General features: G+C 31.8%; 1 protein-coding gene across 1 annotated transcript; it reads right to left on the reverse strand.

Moving 5' to 3' along the window:
- Positions 1–24,804, reverse strand: LOC114333001 (golgin subfamily A member 7). The gene is made up of 3 exons (XM_028282809.2): positions 24,530–24,804; positions 14,603–14,755; positions 1–12,810 (listed from the first exon to the last, which is right to left on the reverse strand). Exons 1-3 carry the CDS (start codon positions 24,674–24,676, stop codon positions 12,670–12,672), a joined length of 441 nt encoding a protein of 146 aa, XP_028138610.1. The 5' UTR covers positions 24,677–24,804; the 3' UTR covers positions 1–12,669.
- Positions 24,805–25,481: the final 677 nt, after the last annotated feature.

A 25,481-nucleotide genomic window follows, 5' to 3' on the forward strand; every position in this document is an offset into this window, starting at 1 on the left:
TTTAACAAAAATGTATATATTTATATCGTTTAATTACATAACATAAAAATGACTAAGCTTTAAAGTGTTAGATCAATACATTTATGCTAAAATACAAAGCAAGTCGTTTGTTATACAAAGTTTAATATCTCATTTGGTGCTAATAATTATTATAAATATTATAAATACAAGGAAATAGCTTCAGAAATAAAATTATTATAAAGTATCAAACCGAATATGATTTTTGTCTTTTTTGAAAGACAATATAAGAAAAACACGTTGTTAAAACAAATATTTTACAAGATTTGTGTGCATTTTTTAAATAAATCTTATTAATCACACAGTGTTATTCATACAAATTAATAAATTCAAAGATATGCCAATATGTTTTGGAGTAAAACATTAAGAAAATAAGATAAAATGTATCCCAAATTGCACAAGTAGTTCAATTTTAGAAACTCCTTTAAGAGTTAGTTTAACTAATAAAGATATACATAAAACATAATGTAATAATAAAAAAGAAAAAAATCCTTCAAACTTACATCTGGAAGACGTTTAAACTTGGAAGATAGTACATCATACGTTGATGGCTACAATATATAGTAGAAACGAAATTCGGCCAGAATGCGCAAAAAAGTGGAGGTATTATTTTTCTCATGATCATCTTTCAGTGCGTCACAGTTTTTTGATTTCTTTCTAACGCATTAAATTGTAAGTGACAGAAAAAAAGGCACGTCCGTGATTACAGACATTTACTACATTTATTCTAGTTATTCTAGTTGTCGATAGATGGCGCCATAATAAAAAAAAAGAATGTGTGTGTACTTTGTACGCACGCAAGAAGTTATACTTCTATTATATGATTTAAACGAAATTAATATACTTTTTATTTATATTTTGTTTAAATATTAAACTAATTTATACTTACTACTTCTCAAACATTTTTATTAGAACAGTGCCAAAAATTAAAATAATAAAAGAATAAAACACACACAAACACATTAAACAAGCCACAAATGATGTCTGAACATAAATTGTCGAAAATTTTTTTAACTAAATACGTATTTTCTGAAAATACAATTATATAATAAATATACTTACAATCATAAAATGTATTAAAAAAAAAACAAAAAAGAAAGTTTCTATTGGGACTCGAACCAGCGCTGATAAGAGCGGTTGGTATTGGAATTCATTTGCCTTCTCCGCTTAGCCACGGACACTATGTGTCATTATTTACGAAGATCGACTAACTAAACGGATTAAACTTGTGATATTTTGATATTTTGAAAATTGATCAAATTATTTTAATTTTGAATTGAAATGATTTAGAATTGAAAAAATACAACAAAACATAGAGTAAATAAAACAATATATTAGGTGAATATTGATAGAAATTTTGATGGTAATCAAATTATATAAATAAAAGTATTACATACTATGTATTTTGGCAGATCAAATAGGTAGGTTTATACCCATGATACATTAACAATTATTACGTACCTGTTGTTTTTAAAAACTATTTAAAAGTCACTACAATATTATAAACTTTTTTGTTTCTGTCCTCACAACAATAAAACTAATATATTATACATTTGTTTACCTTTACCTTTACCTCCAAACCACAGCTGCCCTCCAAACCACAGCTGCCATATCGGATAATTTTTAACATGTCATTTGAACATCCAATCAGAACAAAGTTATAATGCGCATGCGCCGGGCTGATAGGTTTTAACATATAAAAAAATCACCCTCTATCGCCGGTAAAGAAGTATAACTTCAAAAATATTTTTTTTTAATTAGATAATAATGTTACAAATATAATCTGTATAATTTATAAGACTATACAAATCAAAGAAAATACCATTTTATAAATGCAAGAAACACATTTGATTTGTTTTTACCCCAAATTGAAAATAAAATGTGACAACTGTCAGATTTAACTAAAATGTCATGTTAGAATAAATGTCATAAATGTGTATTATCACGACTTACCCTTTTTCCTATCATTTGTTACGCACTGAAAAATGCTCATGAAAAGGACAATATCAATGTTAGGTATACACGTATAAGAAATTCGAGTAGCCGCTTTAAAGATAAGCACTTGCCGGTATTTTAATACCCCATTAATCTTTGTAAATGTCATTTTATAACTTACAGTAAACACTTTAATATTAGTACAGTTAAAATAATTAGACGATAAAAAATATTAAGCAAGAGAAACTAAACTTTTTTTAAAAGATGTAGTAGTTTTCAATCCTTATAGCAATATTAATAATATTTAAAAATATTAAAATATTACTAAAAGATTTTTAAATTGAAAACTTCTTGGTCCATTTTCTTGGTAACACCTCCATGGCTTATAAAATTTGCAAGCCAGATGGATGCTGAAGCGAAGAAGACAAGAGGGAATTCGAAAACTTACAATTCACGACCCGTCTGTTCAGCTGGTAAATTCCAACAGAAAATGGACCTAGTTACTCAAAGAAGTAACGACCAATATAAAAATAAAATAAAAATTCAATTTTTATTCAGTTGCAATGCGAAGGCAAAACAATCTTATTTTTCAATACTGTTGGAATTTACCAGCTGAACAGACGGGGTCGTGAATTGTAAGTTTTTGAATTCCCTCTTGTCTCCTTCGCTTCAGCATCCATCTGGCTTGCAAATTTTAGAAGCCATGGAGGTGCTACCAAGAAAATGGACCAATAAGTTTTCAATTTAAAAATCTTTTAGTAATATTTTAATATTTTTAAATATTATTAATATTGCTATTAGGATTGAAAACTACTTCATCTAGTCCATTCACGTCAGTTGCGATGTGGCGGATAAACTCTCAGTGTTAGTCAATTGAAGTATGGAGTAGCAGATCTAGGTTCTCTCCGATGAGACTCCAACAAGAGTCGAAAATCGTCGATTCAGAGGTCTGGACTGCGCTCCGTATTCTAATTGAAAAATAAGATTGTTTTGCCTTCGCATTGCAACTAAATAAAAATGGAATTTTTATTTTATTTTTAAACTTTTTTACTTTTAAGGACAAAAAAGCAAGTTAATTAGAGGAACCGAATTAAAAATTTTTTGCACATTATATTTGAAACATTATTTGGTTAAAACATATCATTTTTGTTGATAAAAAAATATATTAATTTGTCTGGACCATTGATATCCGGAAGACGTGGTCTTCACACAATGTCGCCAAAATGAATTTTGTTATGTTCGGTTTAAATTTTCTAGTCGATTTCCGAGTCTGCTATAACTGTAATCATCCTCCGATTTGAAAAAAAAATCCACCACCATAACTTTCAAAAATTATTTAGCCTCTTGTAGTTGGCCAATTTCATTTTCTCAAGTGTATTTTCTCATATGTAAAAAAATCGACTATTTAATGTCTTTATTTTGAGCACAGCATAATTTTGAAAATTTGCAATTTTTCTGCGTTCCTTCTGGATTGCAAAATTGTTATGCAAAAACTATTAAACCGATCCTAATGCAATTTAGCACAATTATCAGTCGTGTTATAGATTTTTTCTATGCCGAATATGAAGGTAGTAAGTTATGCTTAAAGAGCCGAACATTTTTAAGGAAGAAACTCAATTTTTAGCACTTTTTCCCAACTATTGCTAGGTTCTAGTAAAATTGAAAAACGAACTTTGTCGTTTATCGAGTTATAGACGAAATATGGGCACAAAAGGCAATAATTTTGTGTTTGTGTATCCCGAAGCGAACTGAATCCAAGCTGTCGAAGTATCTTCTTCTTCTTTAGGTGCCGTGTCTGTATTCAGACGTTGGCCGTCATCATGTTTACAATTTCCTGAAATCTCTCTCTATCGGCTGCTGTGCGAAATAATTCTTCTACTGCGCAGCCAAACAATTGTCTAATATTACGCAGCCATGAAAGTTTCTTTCGACTAATCCATCTCTTTCCCTTGTATTATAAGGCGAAGCAGATATTACTTAGGTCCTCTAATTATATGGCCGAAGTATTCTGTTTTTCTCCTCTTTATGATGCTTATGAGCAGACGTTCTGAATTCAGCATTTGAAGAACATATTCATTGGAAGTGTGCGAAACCAACGATATCTTTAGCATTCGTCGATAGCAACACAATTCGAATGCTTCTATTTTGTTTAGCATTGTGGTTTTTAACGTTCATGTCTCACAACCATACAATAGGATAAACCACACATAACATTTCAGCACCTTCTTTCGAATATTCATCGACAGGTTTCTGTTACATAAAACTGGTTTCCAGGTCATAAAAGCCTTCCGTGATATTTCGATCCTAGTTATTATCTCTTCATCAGAGTCACAATTTACATTTAACCAGCTGCCAAGGTACTTGAAATTATTTATCCGTTCTAACTCCTCTCCATCAAGAGAAAGCTGACCTTGATCTATAAGTATTAATCTTTCCAACTGCTATCCACTTCGTTTTTGAAATGTTGATTTTAAGGCCTCTCCGATAACGTGCTTCACTGACTAGATTTAGTAAAGTTTGAAGATCTTGTAAATTTTCTGCAAGAATGGCTGTATCGTCAGCGTATCTAATATTATTGATCACTTCTCCGCCTAGCCTTACTCCCTCTTGTCTCTCATCCAAAGCCTCCCTAAAGATTTCTGCGGAGTAGATTAAAAAGGGTGGGTGATAAAACACAACCTTGTCGTACTCCACGTTTTATCGGCAGTTTTTCAGTACGACTGTCTCCAATTTGGATAGAGGCTACTTGATTGTAATATAAGTATTTCAGCAGACTTATATCGTAGCGGTAAGTCCTGCTGCCTGCAGGCAATCGAAAAGTGTATCATGTTGTACTCGGTCGAATGCCTTCTCGAAGTCGATGAAACAAACATAAACGTTCTTTCGGAATTCACAATTTTTTTGTAATAGAACGCGCATACAAAATAGTGCTTCTCTAGTTCCTAGACCATTTCTAAATCCAAATTGCTTATTACCCATTCTAGTTTCGCACAGAAGGAATACTCGGTTTTGTATAATACGTAAAAGTATCTTAAGTGTGTGACTCATCAAACTGATTAGTCTAAAATCGCTGCATTTGGTGGGCCTGCTTTTCTTTGGTAATGTTATAAACAGTGACTCCAACCAATCATCTGGTATTTTTCCTTCGTTGTAAATTTTGCTAAAGAAAGTAGTCAAGTATTTGACCTGGTCCGATTTGATCTGGTCCAGGTGCTTTATTGTTTTTGGCTTTTTGTATTGCTTTTATGACTTCTGACTTCAGTATACTGGGACCTCTGTCTAATTGGTTGTCACAGGTAGTATTTGGAGCATTTTCTCGAGAAGCATCGTCAAAAAGGTCACTGATGTGTCTCTCCCATTTTTTGCACTGTTGTTCGTGATCACACATTTTTCCGTCGAAGTATGCATATCAATAAAATATTAAATGCGTGTACGAACGCGTTAGCGACAATTTTCATTTTATTCATATTTTTTCAGATTTTGCTAAAAAAAATTAAACACTAGTTTTGCGAGTGGCGCATATAGTGATTATTGATACAAGGTACATACTGAAGTGATTATAGCAAAAAAGTAGATTCATATGGAAAATGTATATTATCGTCTGCTTTTCGACAGATCCTTACACCTACAAAAGATTCAAATCTTTTAGAGATATTTAACTTTGTTACAAAGTGTTACAGCTGTACCAGCCATATATTTTTATTTAAACAATATTAAACTTAAAATTGTTTAAGCCAATAATTTGATGTAGTAGTACTAATATAAAACACATATAATTTATGTTGACAAAATATTTATGATGATAAGGATTAGAAAAAAAATTATACATTAGAAAAAATTTAAACTGCCATAAAATATTTGTTTGCAAAGGGAATATTACATACTCACGAATGTAGTTAGTGTAATTACACTGAAAACGTTACGAGTTAATTAAGCAATAGGCCACAAATATTTATTCTCTTAAACTTGCAAATCTGCAAGAGTTTGCAAAACACATTGCAAATATTCCATTTAAAATTGTCTACCAGTTGGCTTTCTGTTTGGTGTCTACTGTTGTATGTATTTATCTATTTCTTCCTCAAATCAGAGAATAAATATTTTGTAGCTTACAGCAAAAATAACGTACCAAATGAGATCACACAACTAATACAATAATTGAAACAATTCAGTAGTTCAAAATATACACAAAATTAAAGTGCAATACTATTTCTCATTTTTAATCCGCGATAAAGATATTAAATGCAGCATTAAAAAATTGAAATAGTTTTTGTCGTTTTTTCATTACTCAGAAAATTGGCGCTTACCTCTTTAGCCTTAATTTCACAGAAATACATTCTTAAATATATAAAGTAAACGTTTCATGTATGTTACGGAAATAAGCCCTCTACTCACAATCCTTTAAATTAATTTTATTACATGAAAAGTAAGATAGGGTGACCAGTTTCGCTATTTACACGTTAAACAGTATCGTCAGGCCCACAAGAAACTAAGGCTAAAAATCATATAGTGTGTGTAAAACACGATGACAATGAAACGTGTTAATAATTCCATTGTCTTCATACACACAGTCCAAAAACTGGTCTACTGAAACTATAGTCATAGTCAATACTTGGTTATTCTTTACAAAATTTTAACTGATTGAAAATGTTCTTGGGATTACAAATATTTTGGAGAACATGAAACATTTACTTAGTCCAGAAAGCCACTGCGCATCCGCTAGGAAAAATATTCTATTGTTTTTTAATTGCTAATCAAGCGTGCGCGACACTATTTTCCACCGACAGTATGGTGCAAATGAAAGGAATAAATTTGTTATTTCGTAAACCGGCAACTTTAAGGAAAAATCACGAAACAGGTCGATTTTTATTTTTAAGTTATGATATTGTGGCATATATGGTATACTAGTGACGTCATCCATCTGGACGTGATGACGTAGTCGATGATTTTTTAAATGAGAATAGGGGTCGTGTGCTAGCTCATTTGAAAGGTTCTTCAATTCTCTATTCAGTAATATAAACATTTACATAATTATTTATACAGATTGTCCAAAAATTTTTATTAAATTAAATTATTTGACAAAAAAAGAAGTAGAAGGACACCCTGTATAAATAATGATGTAAATGTTTACATTACTGAATAGAGAATTGAAGGTCCTTTCAAATGAGCTACCACACGACCCCTATTCTCGTTTATAAAAATCATCGATTACGTCACCACGCCCAGACGGATGACGTCACTAGTATACCATATATGCCACAATATCATAACATAAAAATAAAAATCTACCTGTTTCGGGACTTTTCCTTAAATTGGCCGGTTTACGAAATAACGAATTTATTCCTTTCATTTGCACCATACTGTTGGTGGAAAATAGTGTCGCGCACGCTTGATTAGCAGTTAAAAAACAAAGGAGTTTTGAATATTGTATTGCAAAAAACTCTTCGGGATTTCATCAATCGATGATTAAAGAATATCTACCTACCTTGGCAACATTCAAATTTTAAGTATTTCACTAGTTTTTGAGGGTTAAAAATGGCCGATTTCGCAATTTTTCAATTTTTAATCGCTTATATGTCAAAAACTATCATTTTTAGAGAAAAGTCACTAAAGATCTTTTCTGTTTGGAATGATCCAAAAAACCTAAAAAAACTTTTTTCCATGCAAAAAAAATAATTTTAGAAAAAAAACAAAAAAAAAAACGTTTAAAAAATTTTTGACCACCTTCTGGTCCTGGCAACATGCAAATTTGTTAAAAGGAGTCCTTTTTGAGTAAGATTGTGCAAAAAATCCGAATTAGAATATTTTTTCTAGCAGATGCGCAGTGGCTTTTTGGACTAACTATATATATCAAGTTGGAAGATTTACTTTTTATATTAAAATATTTTTGTCATGAGAAAACGTTTATAATCAACTTCATTATTTTTCTGAATAAACTTAAACGTACTGGCCGTATGTATACAATGATTCTGGCTGATCGTAAAGTGAAGGTATGTGAATTGGCAGAGGCAACCAGAATTAGTCGGATCGAAAAGCCTAGTTGATTATTATTCTTGGAGCGATGATCGAATAATAATAGACAACAGCGACCTATAAGAGGCGAGTTTATGTAGGTAGTATTTCCCGACCATTTTCCGCTGTCGTTTTGGCGAGCTGAGCGAATCCGACAGTTTTCCCGCTTACCTATCCTTTTACTTATACTTATACTAGAGGTGATCGTATATCCCTTCATCTGGCGAACTGAGCGAGATTCCCTTTCTTCCCTTTCCTTATACATTCATGTCGGATTAATAAAAGCAATTCCTATTTCGCGCGATCATCAAAATCATTCGTTCATGTACAAAATATCGTCACATCGGCCCGAACAGAAAGCTCGATGCGTAGATTATAAATATATTTTATTAACGAAATTAACGAGTAATTAAGGCTAATTATCTTATCTTTTGTATGCTTCTTAAAAAGCGAACTCTTTTCTTCGACTGATTTAGTTACCTGCAGCAACAACGCAACAACCTCGTTACAAAGCAATGGGTTGTAAAAATCATGGCCACTGTATTTTGGGATTGCAAATGCATAGTTTTAATTGCATATCTTGAAAACCGTAAAACTCATTAAGAAACGGCCCCATATGCGGAAGAAAAAAGTGTTTCTCCAAGACAATTCACCTACTCAGAAGAACGTTATGACAATGGCAAAAAATTCATGAGTTTGCTTTTTCATCCGGCTTATTCTCCCGATTTGGCCCTATCCGATTATTATGTGTTCCTAAATCGTAAGGGAAGGCTAGTAAATAAAAAATTCAGTTCGAACTGGTAATTTATGAAACAAACACCTAAGCTGCCAGAATAGAATTCTTCTTCTTAAAGTGCCTATCCGTTCCGGATGTTGGTGATCATCATGGCTATCTTGACTTTGTTTACCGCAGCGAAGAACAGCTTAGTGGTAGTCGTGTTATATCACTTCCCGGTCCTCTTTTACCATTTACCTTCCCTTGGAGAATCAGTTGGAGAAGGCCGTAACGTTCTTGATTTCTCATTACATATCCTAGATATTATAATTTTTTTTTGTTTTGATGGTTATGAGAATTTCACACTCTTTCCCCATTCGACGCAGGACTTCCACATTAGTAATTCGGTCAACCCAGGATATACGTAAGATGCGCCTATAAAACCACATTTCGAAAGCTTCGAGCCGATTCATAGATGCAACAGTTAGTGTCCACGCTTCCATTCCGCAGAATAGTATTATTCAGCATAAAGCAGTTGAAAAATCGCTTGAATCGTTGTATTGAACTAAAACGAGACTGTATCTAATAAAATACGAGAATTTTCTGGAAATACGTGTTTTTTATTTCAAAGTAGGTTACTTAAGAGACCATCTAGTAACAAAGGAACCCCAAGATCATAGGGCTATAGGGCAAAGGACCATAACAAATATTTTTTTGTTAACCATATTCGTTTTCTCATAACTTCCATTCCATTGCCCTTACTGTAATACGTTTCACACTTGTTACAACACACAAGGTTTCAAACCACTCATTATAAAACAAATTAAAGACAAGTTCTTAATTATTTTAATTAAAATATCAAGATGAATATAGTACCTAATATAACGAAATATAAGTTGTAAAAGTTAATTACAAAATAATTGCTGCTCAATTATTGCAAAATATACAAATTGCATTAGCGTGATATTGTTTCTGGAGTATATAGTACAATTTAAAAATAAATCAATTGAAGGAATTCGACCACATCAAAGTTCAGTGCGAGTTTAAAAAGGCGAGTCTTTGAAGTACTGTGTAGTACATACAAGAAAAGATACAATAGCCTCCACTCTACCCAACAAATTGGGTACTTCTTTTTATCACGAGAACTACGATTGGGTACTTCTTATTAATGCATGCGCACTGTATATTTTGCCAGCAAATAGTCCTGGATCCCGCTTACCAAAAAAAGTTTATCTTATATATAAAAATCAATTGCTGTTCGTGTGTCTCGCTAAAACTCGAGAATGGCTGGACCGATTTGGCTAATTTTGATGTTAAATTATTTGTAGAAGTTCAGGGAAGGTTTATACGGTTTTATGTAGTCATTTTAGTAGCCACCAAAATTTTTACATCTATATGATAAAATGCTCTTTTCACAGTATTGTTGCCATACTCCCCCGAAAAGGTTTGACCGATTTTCATGAAATTTTACACGTATATTCGGCAGGTCTAAGACTAGGTTATTATGTATTTTTTATATCAGTAGGTCACAAGGGTGGTTGCCCCCCTGATATTTTTTTCTATTTCTTCGGACAAACTCTTTTTTTTATTTTATATGATGTTGAACGTGAAGATAAATACAACCCTAATTTTTCACTTTTCTATCTCCAACCGTTATTTTTTAATAGTTATTTAAACATTTTACATCTATATAAACATAAGAAAGTCGTGTTAGTTACCAACACTTATAACTCGAGAACGACTGAATAGATTTTTTCGAAATTTTATACGTATATTCGACAGGACTGAGTATAGGTTGTTATTTTATTTTTCATATCCGTACGTCATAACGGGGGCTGCCCCTAATATATTTTGTTTATGTTTTTGGACAGACTGTTTTTTCTTAATTTTGTATGATGTGGAAGGTAAAGATAAATACAATCCTAAATTTTCACTTTTCTATCTCCAACCGTTATTTTTTAATAGCCATCTAAATTATTTTTTTGGACAATTTTTTTTTCTTAATTTTGTAGGCTGTAGAACACAAAGATAAATACATCTATAATTTTTTACTGTTCTGTCGCTAACCATTATTTTTTAATAGCCATCTAAATATCTTCATCTTATATATAAAAATCAATTGCTGTTCGTGTGTCTCGCTCGAGAATGGCTGGACAGATTTGGCTAATTTTGATATTGAATTATTTGTAGAAGTTCAGGAAAGGTTTATACGGTTTTATATAGTCATTTTAGTAGCCACCAAAATTTTTACATCTATATGTATAGAATTCTCTTTTCACAGTACATATTTGTTGTCATACTCCTCCGAAACGGTTTGACCCATTTTTATGAAATTTTACAACTATATTCGGCAGAACTGAGAATAGGTTGTTAAGGTTGATAAGGGTATAAACATTTTAGATACATCCCGTATGCACACAATAGTGAATATAAAATTCTTAATTGGATTTCAAAAAATGCGCAATAACTTCCTCTTAAAACCTACCAAATCTCATTTGCATATCTCAACCAGTTTTAGAGCAATAAATAAATCGTCAATTTGTAATAAAAAATTCAACATCCCTTATCTCGAAAACGAAGCATTTGTGGACATATGTTTATAAAGCAAACGGTCATTATTTTTTCATGCAGAATTACCCCTTAAAGTTTGTCGCACTTATTTAGAAACACCCTGTATTGATTAATAACATGGCAAGTTGTTAAAGCACCTAACTTTTTTATGATCCCACATAAGCGAATGAATCCAAAAGCAAAATGTTAAGAAAGCCTAAGGCTACAGTTAAGTTTTAATTTCAATATCTTTTATATACTAGAATATTCCACAGGGTGTTCCAAATTTTGAGGAAAAAACACACTATCATTGTGACATCCGGTATACAATGACACTTACCTGTTTAGCAATAATATTATTAAATCGATATTCTTGAAGAATAAAGCTATAATATACTGAAAAAATCAGTAAAATCGGACAACAGGTTTAGGAAATACGAGACATCAAAAATGTCTCATTTTTAATGTGGTGCGTTAATTTTGAAGCTTAGTGTATAATATGAACGTAAAAGCTCTGAAATTTAATATTCTAGGAACACAAAGCGAAACTTACAGACAAGGAATAAGTTGGAATATATGTATTTTAAATATTTAAACAATGAGCGAATATTGCACAAAGATTCGATATCTACCTCAGAATTTTATCACAGTGGACAGTGTACATTGGAACAATAAAACACAGTAAAAAAATCATACCATCACACAGAACAACCAACAAATATATTTGAGAAATCATAGGTGCAAATTAGAAATACAACACACCTTCAAAGTCAAATAAGTAAAGACACAAGGTCATAGCGCTACGAAATACAAAACCTCTGCACATACAAACAGTGGACAATATATTTCCAATAACGTGGACGGTTAGAACCGCACATAAAGAATATAAATGCGTAGATACCCGAAAAGCAATCTTAGTCAGCCCGCAAGCTCACTATGACCATTTCCTTGTCATTTTTGATAATTTCTAACAGCTGCCAAAACGTAGGGAAGAAATAATTTTAAAGGCTCTAAAAGCATGATAATCAATGTAACATTACAAGACATCAGTCTTAAAGTCTATACTCCTTAATAATTATTTTTAAGTTGTACTATAAACCAATGTTGTTTAATTTTAATTGTTCTTAGAATTAGATTTGGTGGTATGAATGTACTATGACGAGTAGAAATTTTCCATGATGCAGATATTACGAAACACTGTAGTATTTATTTTATCCTTAGCACCAATATATTACACTAAACCATATAAAATTCCAAAATTAAACTTTGATGAACCTTGTATAGCAAGTATAAAAAATTTGCCCGTTTGGCAGGTAAACAGTCTTAAGCCACTTTGGCAGAACGTACTTTCAATAATAAGAATCTACATCAAAAATTGTTTTGGAATATGTATATCCCGAGTTTCACATGAAAAACTCCTGTGTGGAGTGGGATAATGTAAGTCATGCGTTTGGCGGACGATCTAAACAGCTGATTTCTAGTACTCTCAAACCTCGCAGGCTGGGGTCTGTCAGTTTAAGTCCTCTGGGTTCATATACCCTCTCGTTTTGTTCTGCTATGTACTTAGATACCTTCTTTAAACACTAAAAAGATATGTTTATTGTTAAAAACTGAAAATATTTCAAGAGTTTTAAAAATAGTCTTATGATATTAATGGGAAATGCTATCATAAAAGAACTAAAACGTAAAATTTTAAAAATACAGACCCTGGGCAAGAAAATAAGAATCAGTAAAAGAAAACGACAGAAGCTTAAAAATAACCATATACAAAACCCTTATATAGTCAGTGTTGATATATGGATCGGAGACATGGACCATCTCCAAGGCAGATGAAAACGTTCTGCTTATATTGGAACGAAGGATCCTGAGAGGAATATTCGGTGAAAATGGTGTTTGAAGGAGGAGGTACAACTACGAGGCATACCACAGATATAAACATATATTTGGTGGTAAACACATAGCATTACTTTTGTTACTTTTGTATTTGAGCACCGGTAATCATATCGAGAATCGTATTTCTCAGTAGGTAGGTATTATGTATAGGTATTCCGATATAACAACTACAATAGTCGTAGTCGTTACTCGCTCTGATAGGATTGGTACGAAGTAATCAGAGCAATCAAAGTAATCAAAGTATATACAATAGTCGTTACTCGCTCTGATACGATTGGTAAGAAGTAATGAAGTAATCAAAGTAGATACAATAGTCGTTACTCGCTCTAATACGATTGGTACGAAGTAATCAGAGTAATCAAAGTAACGATTTGCCTCTCTGTACAGTAATCGATACTTTCGGTATTCGTATGTAACAAATACTTTGTAACGAATAGTTACTTTTTCAACATCACTAATGCGCAGGACATCTAGCAAGATCACAGCAGAACAACCTTCTTGGAAGAATCCTTATGTCACAACCTGTGGGAAATACAAATAGGGGTAGGCCAAAACTCAGATTGAAGGATGGTGTAGATTAGGATTGTATAAAAATAGGCACAACAAACTGGTAACAGTTGGCAATGGATAGAACTGACTGGCGTAATAGACATGGAAAGGTCGAGGCTCTTTTATAGGGATGTAGCACCATTGATCACGATGAAAAGAAAACGGCAATGAAAAGAAGAGATTAAACTAAAAAAAGGGCAACTTTATTTGAAAAGATTGGTGGGTATTTTGAAGGTGTTGATTTACGATTCTACTTCTACTTCCAGATATACCTAGCTGAAGAACAATGCAGATTCGTGCCATGGAAAGCAACACATGGGCAGATATTAAACACCAGACAGATAATATAAAAAGCGAGGAAACAATATACCAATGCTGCTCTGTTTCATAGATTACACAAAAGCCTTCGATAACGTAAAACGGGATCAACTCTAAATGATTAAGACTATGCAAAAAATTTTTGGGAGATACTCAGACATACCAAGACACTTAGAATTTGACAACACAGAAAGAGTCTCAAAAGAGCTTAATTCTTTTGATACCTTAGATATTTGGAGTGAGTGAATTTTCCCCTTAGAGCAAGTGCGAGCCGTATGGCTAAATCTAGATAATAATAACGAGACAAACAATACATTGATGTGGTTATACCTAACAACAATAACTTGCTTTCATAACCTGCAACAATAACTAGAGTCATTCCAAAGAACCTCCTAGAACACAAAAACCCAGATCTCAATGAACACTCTACCATAGATACCTGGGATGAATTTTCCTATTAGAAGGAGTAAGAGCAGTATGGCTAAATCTGAATAATAATAATATGGTACATTATGTGCAAGTTCACATACTGTCATACATGAACATGTGTGACCTTATTAATAGACTGTATTAATGTACCTTAGATTATAGTTAATTGAATATAAACATACATACCTTTTCATAATGGGTTTCTTTACAAATATATATTAAATATGCAGTTAAACATGCTAAGCATCCTTCGCAGTATGTGGTACAGGTAGCCTTCTCAGCTTCCGCAAAAAATGCATTCAGTCTATTAACAGTAGTCTCAAAAGCTTGCCTCTCCAGCTAAAAATAAAGTCACAACATTAATATGATAATATATTAATAAGAATATGTGTCAAAATACCATACAAGTCCTATTTCAATGATGTAGAGATGGGAATTTTGATATATAAACATCGTCTATACAAATACAGAGACAGGAGAATCAGGTGATAATAAAATTAAATGTGGGGTCTGACAGAGACGTATACTATCACCTCTGCTTTTCAATACACTAAGGAAATCTTTCAAGAAACAAAAGAAGATGTTAAAGCCGGAATTCTAATTAAGGCGGCAAATGCTTTTTAAATGCATTCATGTTCTTCAAATCCTGAGAAAAGTAATAAGAATCTTTGAAAAATTTAAAAGCAGAATGAAATATTACATTATTACTAAGGGCTGAAAGCCAATGAAAATTTCTATAATGTTTATTTTAATAAGTTACAGGCGTAAAAAAATAGAAAATTTAGTGTGATTTTAATTTCAAATATCTCATTAAAAAGAAACTCTTTGTTTATTCAAAGGGACTTTTGGTCCTCGGTAATAATGTAATATTTCATTCTGCGCTTAAATTTTTCAAAAATATTTATTAGTTTTCTTAGGATTCGAAAAAAAATTATTGAGTTTAAAAAGCACAGAGAATATATCAATAACATCAGATATGCAGATGAAACAGTGGTATTTGCTGACCTGACAGCTATGAAGATCTCCAGGAATTAACAGTTATTAACTGTTGACAGTTATGAAAGAAGATCACAGAAGTAGTGATGTTAGAAGAGAATATTCTCGGCAAAAATTTTCTATATTTTCATAAACCGAAAGAAAAATAAAAACTAGCCACGGGTCAAATTATTATGATTTAAAAAATATGTAGGTATATTGTTTTTGCCAATCCCATGAACCACTAGCAAGGGTGATAACGTCAATATTTATTGTTTTGGTGCAATATTTACGTGCAAATATTTAGAATGGTGTTCATTTAAGCAGAGAAGAACGAGTTGAGGAAACTAAGTTTGTAGATAATTTAGCAACTTTAAAATATGGTGATGAGTCGGCTGAAATAATGGCAGATTTGGCACTTTATCGGTATAAGGAGGGTTTTTTTTGGAAAACCATACGTTATAAAATCAATTTAAAAACTAGACTTAATCATATGGTGAAAAGGTACATGTTTCGAAACAAAAATTAACTAAAACAGTAGTTGATATATTAAGCATGCCCTCATCCAGTGCAGCGACTGAAAGAAATTTCAGTACTTATGATTTTTTTATCCACTCCTCTAAAAGAAACCGGCTCACTGCTGAACGAGCTCGTAAGGTAACTTTTATTGCTCACAATTTAAAATTGTTAGACGTAGACCAATCCATGACTGAGCTGGCCACTCGTGAAAAACAAAATCCCACAACTCATCAGTACATTGAAATGCAGATTCTAGATGACTAGGATGAGCTAATGATAGAAATAGATTCTTAATCTGAGGTCTCATATTTTATCATACCACATCGATTTTATTTACTGTTAAGAAAAAAATTTCATTTTTTATCAAAGAAATTTTGTGTTTTCTGTTGTTTTTGTATTTTTTATATACAAAGAATACTGTTGTTTCGCCTCATAATTTTGGATATAAGATCATGATTTTTAAAACCCTATTTTTCATTTCAACAATATTCTTAAGTGCGTCATATTATGGTTCATTCTCAGAAAATTCTCCATTTCTCCGATTTTTCATTCTCGAGAATTTTTCAACACTACACAGAAGTAAGTCAGGGATATGAACTTTCACTAAACATTAAGAAAACAAAAGTATGAGTATTTATACAAAAAAAGCTGTTTATCATAACAAAATAGTCAAAATTAAATATCCTGGTCACATTATAAGGAAGAGCAAAAGATGTGGATTGCTGCCACTAATTTTATGGGGAAAAGTAGAAGGAAAAGCAACTACCTTCATCTTAGACTATCAATATTGTGTGGTCTCTGTTGACAGGTAAGTAGGTGAACAATTTCCGGGCTGAAAAAGCTATATATGTGGTTCAACACAACAACCACAAATCTTTTCAGAGCAGTACAGTAAAAATAAGAATTTTTTTAGTATCAGTGTTAGAAGATCTTAAATAAATTAAAATAAACATTAGGTACATACAGATATCAAAAAAATAAACATGATGACATTTTTTTGTTTTCCATCACCAACACGTTGTTGAGCTAGGCAACCAACAGTTTTAGTTTTATTATGTGAAGTTATGTAATATAAATAAAACATACCCAGCCTTCAGCCCGATCAAAGAACAATCTGACCCCAAAAAAAAAATAAAGGAAGGATGAAAATTTGGGAATAGGTAGTTGAAATTGTCTATTATTAAGAAAAAGTTTACAATTCTACATCCCCTCCATTTTAAAAAATGGAGGGGAATACCCCCCCTCACGAAGATGAAAAAAATACATTCAAAATAAGACCGGAATTGGATAAAATGACTAATTCTAAACAACTTTTCTTCTATAGAGTTTTTTCACTAAGTCAATACTTTTCGAGTTATCTGCGAGTGAATATGTTCATGATTAATAACATGTTTACATTAATAACACAAAAATAAAACATGTTTTTGGACGGTTTTTCGGAGATAACTCAAAAAGTAAGTATTTTAGCGAAAAAAATATTCTTAGCAAAAATATAGCCCATAAAAAATTAAAAAAAAAATGGTGTATACATGAGGTCTGTAGACCCAGTAGTAGCAGAGTTGCAGCTAATGAAAAGTAGGTTCTTCTTCGTCAAATTCCAAATCAAATATTTCAATGTAAAATAACCCAAAAACGGAGCACTTTTAGGGGAAAATTCATTTTAACTTTTTTAAAGTGTTTAAAAAAAGGTTTAAATATGTTTTTTAACAAAACTTGTAATATTAAAAGTAAGTGAATTACGCTGAAAATATTGTTGGTCCCTTTTATTGTTGGATAAAAAAAATCGCGAAAATCACCCCCTAATTAGCATTACATATAAATTTTAACATTACCACTTCACAAGTTACTTTGTCTATGTATTATTTATATGATCTGTAAGTTTCATCGGTTCAAAGTGCTTCGTTTTGAAAAAGCTGTAGTTAAAATGGCTTGAACGAGTAACTAATCACGAGTTTAGGCAAATTTTGAACAGCCATAGCATAACCAATTTTTGTCTAACAAGAAAACAAAAAATCAAAAATATTCAGAAAAGCAAAACGTACATTTTATTACTCTTTGAGATTTTTGGTATTCCTAATTGTTTTTAAGTTAATTCCATTAACAACCCCATTTTTTTTTCAAAATTAAAAAAAAAAATTTTATTTTAAACCCAATTTTTTTCAAAACTGAGCACTTTGAACCAATGAAACATGGATAATATAAACAATACATAAGTAAAGTAACTTGTAAAGAGGTAACGATTAATTTTATTTGAGAAGCTAATAATTTTCGCCATTTTTTTACCAAAAAATAGAAGGGACCAACAATATTTTGAGCGTAACTCACTTACTTTTAATGTTAGAAGTTTTTTTAAAAACAAAAATAAACCTTTTTTTAAACACTTTAAAAAATTTGTAATTAATTTTCCCCGAAAAGTGCTCCGTTTTTTGGTTATTTCGCATTGAAATATTCGATTTGGAATTTGACGAAGAAGATCCTACATTTCATTAGCTGTAACTCTGCTTCTACTGGGTCTGCAGATGTCACGCATGCATACACCATTTTTTTCAATTTTTTATAAGCTATATTTTTACTAAGAATATTTTTTTCGCTAAAATATTTACTTTTTGAGTTATCTCCGAAAAACCGTCCAAAAACATTTTTTTTGTTAAAAATGAACACATTCACTCGTAAATAACTCGAAAAGTATTTAGTCCTGTCGCCAGGGGGGGTACAACGGCCTCGTTAATTCAGATGGACTTACTCAAGTTTTTTTTATGTATTTTGACCCGTAGAACACGAATTTTTTGGGTAACAGTTGATCCGGATGTCGATAAGATTGTTATAGACCAAGAACTTGAGGAATCAAATAACAGCGATTTTTGGCAAAACAAAACAATATTTTGTATTTTTTGGGCCATTTTAAGTAAAAAATATTTCTACAAGTTTTTTCGTAGGATGCACAGTTTTTGAGATAAACGCGGTTGAACTTTAAAAAAATCGAAAAATTGCAATTTTTGAACCCGAATAACTTTTGATTAAAAAATAAAATAGCAAGTCTGCTTACCGCATTTGAAAGTTTAAGTCAAATTATATCGGTTTTGATTATTTGCATTGGTAAAAATTTGCTTTTTTATTGTTTAACAAAGCTATAAACACGTAGGGTTTCCCGTGCTTTTACATGCGTTTTAACGCATGTAACGTAGAAATAGACTTGATTGCACTAGTACCTATTCTACCAACTCGTTCGATTTTAAATGAGAAATCATAGAAACATCACTCACGCACTAGTTGCTTGTAGCTTTGTTTAACAATAACACAATAAATTTTTAGCAATGCAAATAATCAAAACCGACATAATTTGACTTGAACTTTCAAAGGCGCTAAGCAGAATTGCTATTTTATTTTTTAATCAAAAGTTATTCGGGTTTAAAAATTGCAGTTTTTCGATTTTTTGAAAGTTCAACCGCGTTTATCTCGAAAACTGTGCATCCTACTAAAAAACTTGTAGAAATATTTTTTGCTTAAAATGACCCAAAAAATACAAAATATTGTTTTGTTTTGCCAAAAATCGCTGTTATTTGATTCCTCAAGTTCTTGGTCTATAACAATCTTATCGACATCCGGATCAACTGTTACCCAAAAAATTCGTGTTCTACGGGTCAAAATACATAAAAAAAACTTGGGTAAGTCCATCTGAATTAACGAGGCCGTTGTACCCCCCCTGGCGACAGGACTAATTGACTTAGTAAAAAAACTCTATAGAACAAAAGTTACTTAGAATTAGTAATTTTATCCAATTCCGGACTTATTTTGAACGTATATTTTTTCACCATTGAGAAAAAATTTTTCACCCCCTATTTTCCAATTTTTGTAAAATGGAGGGAATGTAGAATTGTAAACTTTTTCTTATATAATAATAGACAATTTCAACTAAGTACCTATTCCCAAATTTTCATCATTCCTTTATTTTTTTTTGAGGTTTTCGTAAAATTTTGCGTTCCCTGATCGGGCTACTTACTATCTTAATATAAATAGATAATTATAGAGTCCAAGGAAGTATATAAAAACTAATTGATTAGAAATGCAAATTTATTTCAGCTTATTATAATTTAACCTTTAAACAACTAGATAACGGGTAAATAAAGTGTTGTTGTGTTTTCATATAAATAGATACAGATTTACACCTGAACATGTAAAAAGGATTTTCAATTTCTGCTTTATTTATTTATTTATTTTACGGGCAAGCCTAATTCTGTAAAAATAAAGAAATTACATTTTTCAATAGAATATAAAATATTGCATAAATACATACTATACAGGTGAAAACAATAACATAAAAACAAATTAACAAATTGCACATGTTTCACTCAAATATTAAGCCCTTGTAAATTACTTTTAAAACTACTGATGGAGTTGTCAAACAGTTGTAAATCGTAAAGGGAGTTAGCTAGATTCAAGACTCTGGGTATGAATGAAACAAGTGAATAAATGTTCGCACTTGTCTAGTGGAGCGAGACGGTACAAAACAGTCCAATCTTATTAAGAAGTTGAGAACAAATGCATGCATATACCATTTAAGATATTGAATAGTAGTAAAAGGTCTCTTTGTTTTCTCCGGCTCGCAAGAGAAGTTGATGTTCCTATAGAGTGTAATCCTGATATGTGTAAAGATTAAAAGCAATGTAAAGGAAGAAATTATTTTGAACTTGTTCAAGTTTCCTAATGTAGACCAAGTAGTGTGGGGACCACACTGACGAGCAATACTCGAGGTGAGACCTGACCAAGGAGAAGTACAGAACTCTAATACTAGATACGTTTGTAAAGTCACAAGCTGTTCTTTTTACGAAACCCAACATTTTCATAGATGTTTGAATAATATTGATGATATGATTATTGAAACAAAGAGAATTATCCAGTGTAATCCCCAAGTTCTTGATTATATTTACAGTATTGAGCAATTGGCTATCAATGTAATAGTGTGATAATATAGGGTGGTGAGTACAGTTAAAGTTAATTGCATGATCTTTGCTGGAATTATGGTTCATACTGTTAAGTGAACAACATACAGGGAGGTTAATCAGTGCTAATTGCAATATGGCAGCAACATAATGATTGTTTTTATAATTTTAAAGCACTTTAAATCACCAGCAAATGGTAAGGCGGCACAATTGTGAAAACAGTTTGGTAATATCATTAATAAATAGATTAAAGAGTAATGGACCCAAGTGGTACCCCTGTGGTACATTTGACCTAAGCGAAAATGTGAGTAGAAGTGGTTCCTCTACAGTGATGAGCGCACTAATAACCGGCAAAAAAACACAAAAGATGGAAAGCATATTAACCGCTTAACGTGCTTACCCGAGTTAACTCGGTGTTCAACTACGTTTCTATTTTCGCTTAACAGAGTAAACTCATGTTTAAAATATTTGTACGATATATGAGACACCTACGCGTTTTAATTCCTCTAGCGCTAAATAACGGTATCCACACTGCATGGGCGCCCACACCTATGAGGAGGGGGTGTCGTGGCCCCCCTAGCTTTTCGGGTGCTTTAAACTATATATGGTTATCCAAAGTATACGAAATGTAATCTGCAACATCTTCACGTCTGCCCCCCACCCCTAAGAATTTTTATATGGGCGCCCATGTCCACTTGTTTTCTCGTTTCTAATTTTAAACTTTCTACGATCGACGGCCGACTAGGATGGGATCACGATGAGTAGAATTATATTTTGCTGATGTCACGTTCTGCCCTGACTGTGACGTACCTCTGTGTGTAACCCCTTGTTTTAGAGTGTATCACACTGTTAGCAATATTTAACATTATTATACTTGAATAATTGCGATTTTTTCTTCTCTTACTTGTAGTATTTTGTATGTAAAAAGTTACGACCGAGTTAACTCAGGTGAGCGCATGAGGGTATTTGTTATTTTATATATTTCTAATAAAATATGCCATTTTTTACTTTAGATTATATCTAGTGACAATAGTCTTGTTTGTAGTTTATTTTACTGTAATAAAATAAATACATAATATTTTGACGTATTTTTGCAAATAAATGTGTGCGTTAAGCGGTTAAGTTGTGAGATAAAATGAAATAACACTAGTGGAGGTGAGATATTTAGAGATAAAAACCTATAAACTTACATTCTATATTTATTGTTTCCCACCTTTAGACGTATCAGATTAGTATGTCAACTAAAACTGTCACTGTCACAGTGGCAGTTTCCAAACTCATCCGATATATCTAAAGGTGGGAAACAATAAATAGAATGTAAGGTTATAGGTTTTTAATGCTAAATCTCCCACCTCCACTAGTTTCATTTCTTTTTATCTCATACCTTAAGAGGATCGGTACGTATTTTCGGCTGCAATGCTATTCAAATGGGGATTCATTTTTTTTCGAATCCTGAGAAAACTAATAAGTATTTTTGAAAAATTTAAACGCAGAATGAAAGATTACGTTATTAGCGAGGGCCGAAAGTCCCTGAGAACTTCTATAATGTTTATTTTAATAAGTTACAGGGGTGAAAAAACTAAGAGAAAATTTAGTGTGATTTTTAATTTCAAATATCTCATTCAAAATAAACTTTTTATTTATTCTAAGGGACTTTCGGCCCTCGGTAATAATTTAGTCTTTCATTCTGCGTTTAAATTTTTCAAAAATATTTATTGGTTTTTTCAGGATTTGAAAAAAATGAACACAATGCCGTGGTAATATTTTCCAAATCTGTCTTTGTCTTACAACGCACTCAACCGAATATAATATTGTCAGCATATATTATCAGTCAGACACTGACAATCAGTGACAATTTTAAATATTTGACATTGCATCGGGAATATTTTGAGAAATTGATTAAATATTATTGATATATAGTGTATTTGATAAATAATTGATTTAAGACGTGAACTTAATAAAAAGTTATTTATTGTGTATTATTTGTGGAAGATCCAAGCAGAGAATACATCAGATATATCCTGTGATCCAAGTATTTTGTTGTTAGAGATGTTCAAAATTGTAAGCGTTCCAAAATAACAACATATTATTAAAAAATCACTTTAACACTTTTCCTCTTTTCTCGATTGATTATTAGTTTTTGTTGTACAAATAAATTATTACAATCACTGAAAACATAGTTAGTGAAAAAATTATCACATTTATTAACTGAATTAATAATTTGCAATTATAAAAATAACAGTTATCCAAGAACATTCAAAAGCCATCTCTTTAAATTAATTATGACATTTTCAAGTAGAATGACATTCTAGTAATGTTTACATATCCACACCAGTGTGAATTTTACTACACATAATTTGCCGTGTAAAGACAGAAAAAGTAGGGATACACGTAAAATATTTGCGAATTATGTACCCAAAGCCTTAATGTGTTTTCCACTTTTTGTTTTATTCTGTGGGTTATTAGTACGCTCATCACTGTATAACTAAGTAGGAGTTCACTATAGTAGGAGTTATACCAGGTGGTGAATTGGAAAACGGGCCATAGGAAACTCAATGTAAAGTTTTAAACTATTGAATTTCTGCTTCCCTAATTATTTTACATCAAAAGACATGAGAAACTATTTGTAGAGGATTGAAATCTGTATTGAAAGCAACTGTTAAAATTGTTCTACAAATTAAAAATATTCCAAAATTTTGTAAAAATGTCATACATTTGTCAGTTTTTCAGCCCAAAATTAAGCCACACACAGTGGAATAATGTGTCACAATGAAGTTATTATTTTCACATTTTTGAACTGTCAATATTTTTATTTTATCATTTATTGTTTAAAAACAATAAAGTTGATGAGATACCCTCAGTTGTGGAGAATGTATTGATAATAAAGATGGTTTATTTAGTCAATAGGGTGCACACTGTCAGTTAAATAGTAATGTGTGGCCTAACTTTTGCACACATAGCTACTGTGGTAAATGTATTATATTTTTCAAAATTTTTGGAATGTGTTTAAATCGTAAAACAATTTTAACTTTTGATTTTAATACAGATTTCAATCCTCTACAAATATTCACTCATGACTTTTGATGTAAAATAATTAGGGAAGCAGGAATTCAACAGTTTAGAATTTTGCATTGAGTTTGCTATGGCCCGTTTTACGATTCACCACCCAGTATACAATAGAGGGTTCAACAGTTAGTAGGAGTTCACTATAGTAGGAGTTATATACAATTAAGGGCTCAACATTTACTGATATGATGTTTCCTCTGACATACATTTCAAGTTATTTATTACATCAGGTGGATATTGTAATTTATGTCACCTAAAATATATTTCCTCATTTAATAAATGCATTACATTGCCAAATCTAGCTCTCAAAAGAATGGTAGAGTTAAATGTAAGTTATGACCACCTTGCAAAAAGAATCAAAATGATATGGGAACATTTCAAAGAAAATACTGTTTTTGTAACTTTAGTTTTAGAGGTATCTAAACTAAGCTAAGATGCCACCATCCAAAGGAGGAGCAGATCTGCTAGAGAGTTTAGTGACTAATACATAAATAATGTTAGTAATGTTCTAAAGAATCTAAAGTAGCACACATGAGGGAAAAGTTGAAACAAGCACAATTAAACTCGTAATTAAAAATATACACAATCAATTATGCGTGACTATTTAACTTACCCTTCCCTCAAGTTCTTGTGGAAATCTATTTTGGAATTTTACAAGAGTCCCTTCACTGTAATCCCTTTGGATGAACACTTTCAAGCATTGCGATTGGGCCATTTGTTCAGTTTCACCAGCTCTAGCACCATTATGGTGATTACTCATCTTTATTTGACCTATTATGTATAAAATTAATATTAAAATTAGAAGAATTAATCTAGTTGTAATAAAAAATGTAGATCAACAAATTACATTAGACATTTTTGATTGTCAGATTGTCTGTCATTGTCAATAATAAGATCTGTCAAACGTTGACGTTGTCACATGTCATAGTTAAAATATCAGTGTCAGTGCCGTTTTTTAATGGGCCAAACAGCTCCAAGAATTCGTCCTATATCACCTTCTGGTTAGACAACACAAATCATCTCCACTGTACACTGTACATTAGGGAAACGAAGTTCATTGATTTTGTAAACTTTCTAATCATTAACCCTTTACCGCTTTGGGGCTACATAAGTAGTTACCTGAAAAGTACCTACTTGAATGGCCAAATTTATATTAAGTATGGCAACTAAGGTGCCGCAGGGGGCTGGCGTCTATGCTGAGTATTATAGTCGGTGTATGACAGAGAAAGTATTGGAATTAATGAAATAACAAATTTTGTAAAATTACCTTATTACCTACTCTTTTCTTAGGCTTAGCCTTGGATTCACTCTGTATAGGTACTTCATCTTTAACTCCTTCATCAGGTTTAGAGTTTAGAACCGTCAGCATAATATCAGCATTGATCTGCCATTATGAGATTCATTTTATTCGACTCCCATTCGGCCATTTCTGGTACAATTTCCAACTCTGGGTGATTTTTAATTGTCTCTCCAAATATGATTTCGGTATACCTTTGCCCTACTTTCTGGCATCATATCCTCCTTTTGTATGCTCCTACCTTCACCTTATTCTCCATCCATATATG

The sequence above is a fragment of the Diabrotica virgifera genome, chromosome 4 (genome assembly GCF_917563875.1).
Source record: "Diabrotica virgifera virgifera chromosome 4, PGI_DIABVI_V3a".
NCBI lineage: Eukaryota > Metazoa > Arthropoda > Insecta > Coleoptera > Chrysomelidae > Diabrotica > Diabrotica virgifera.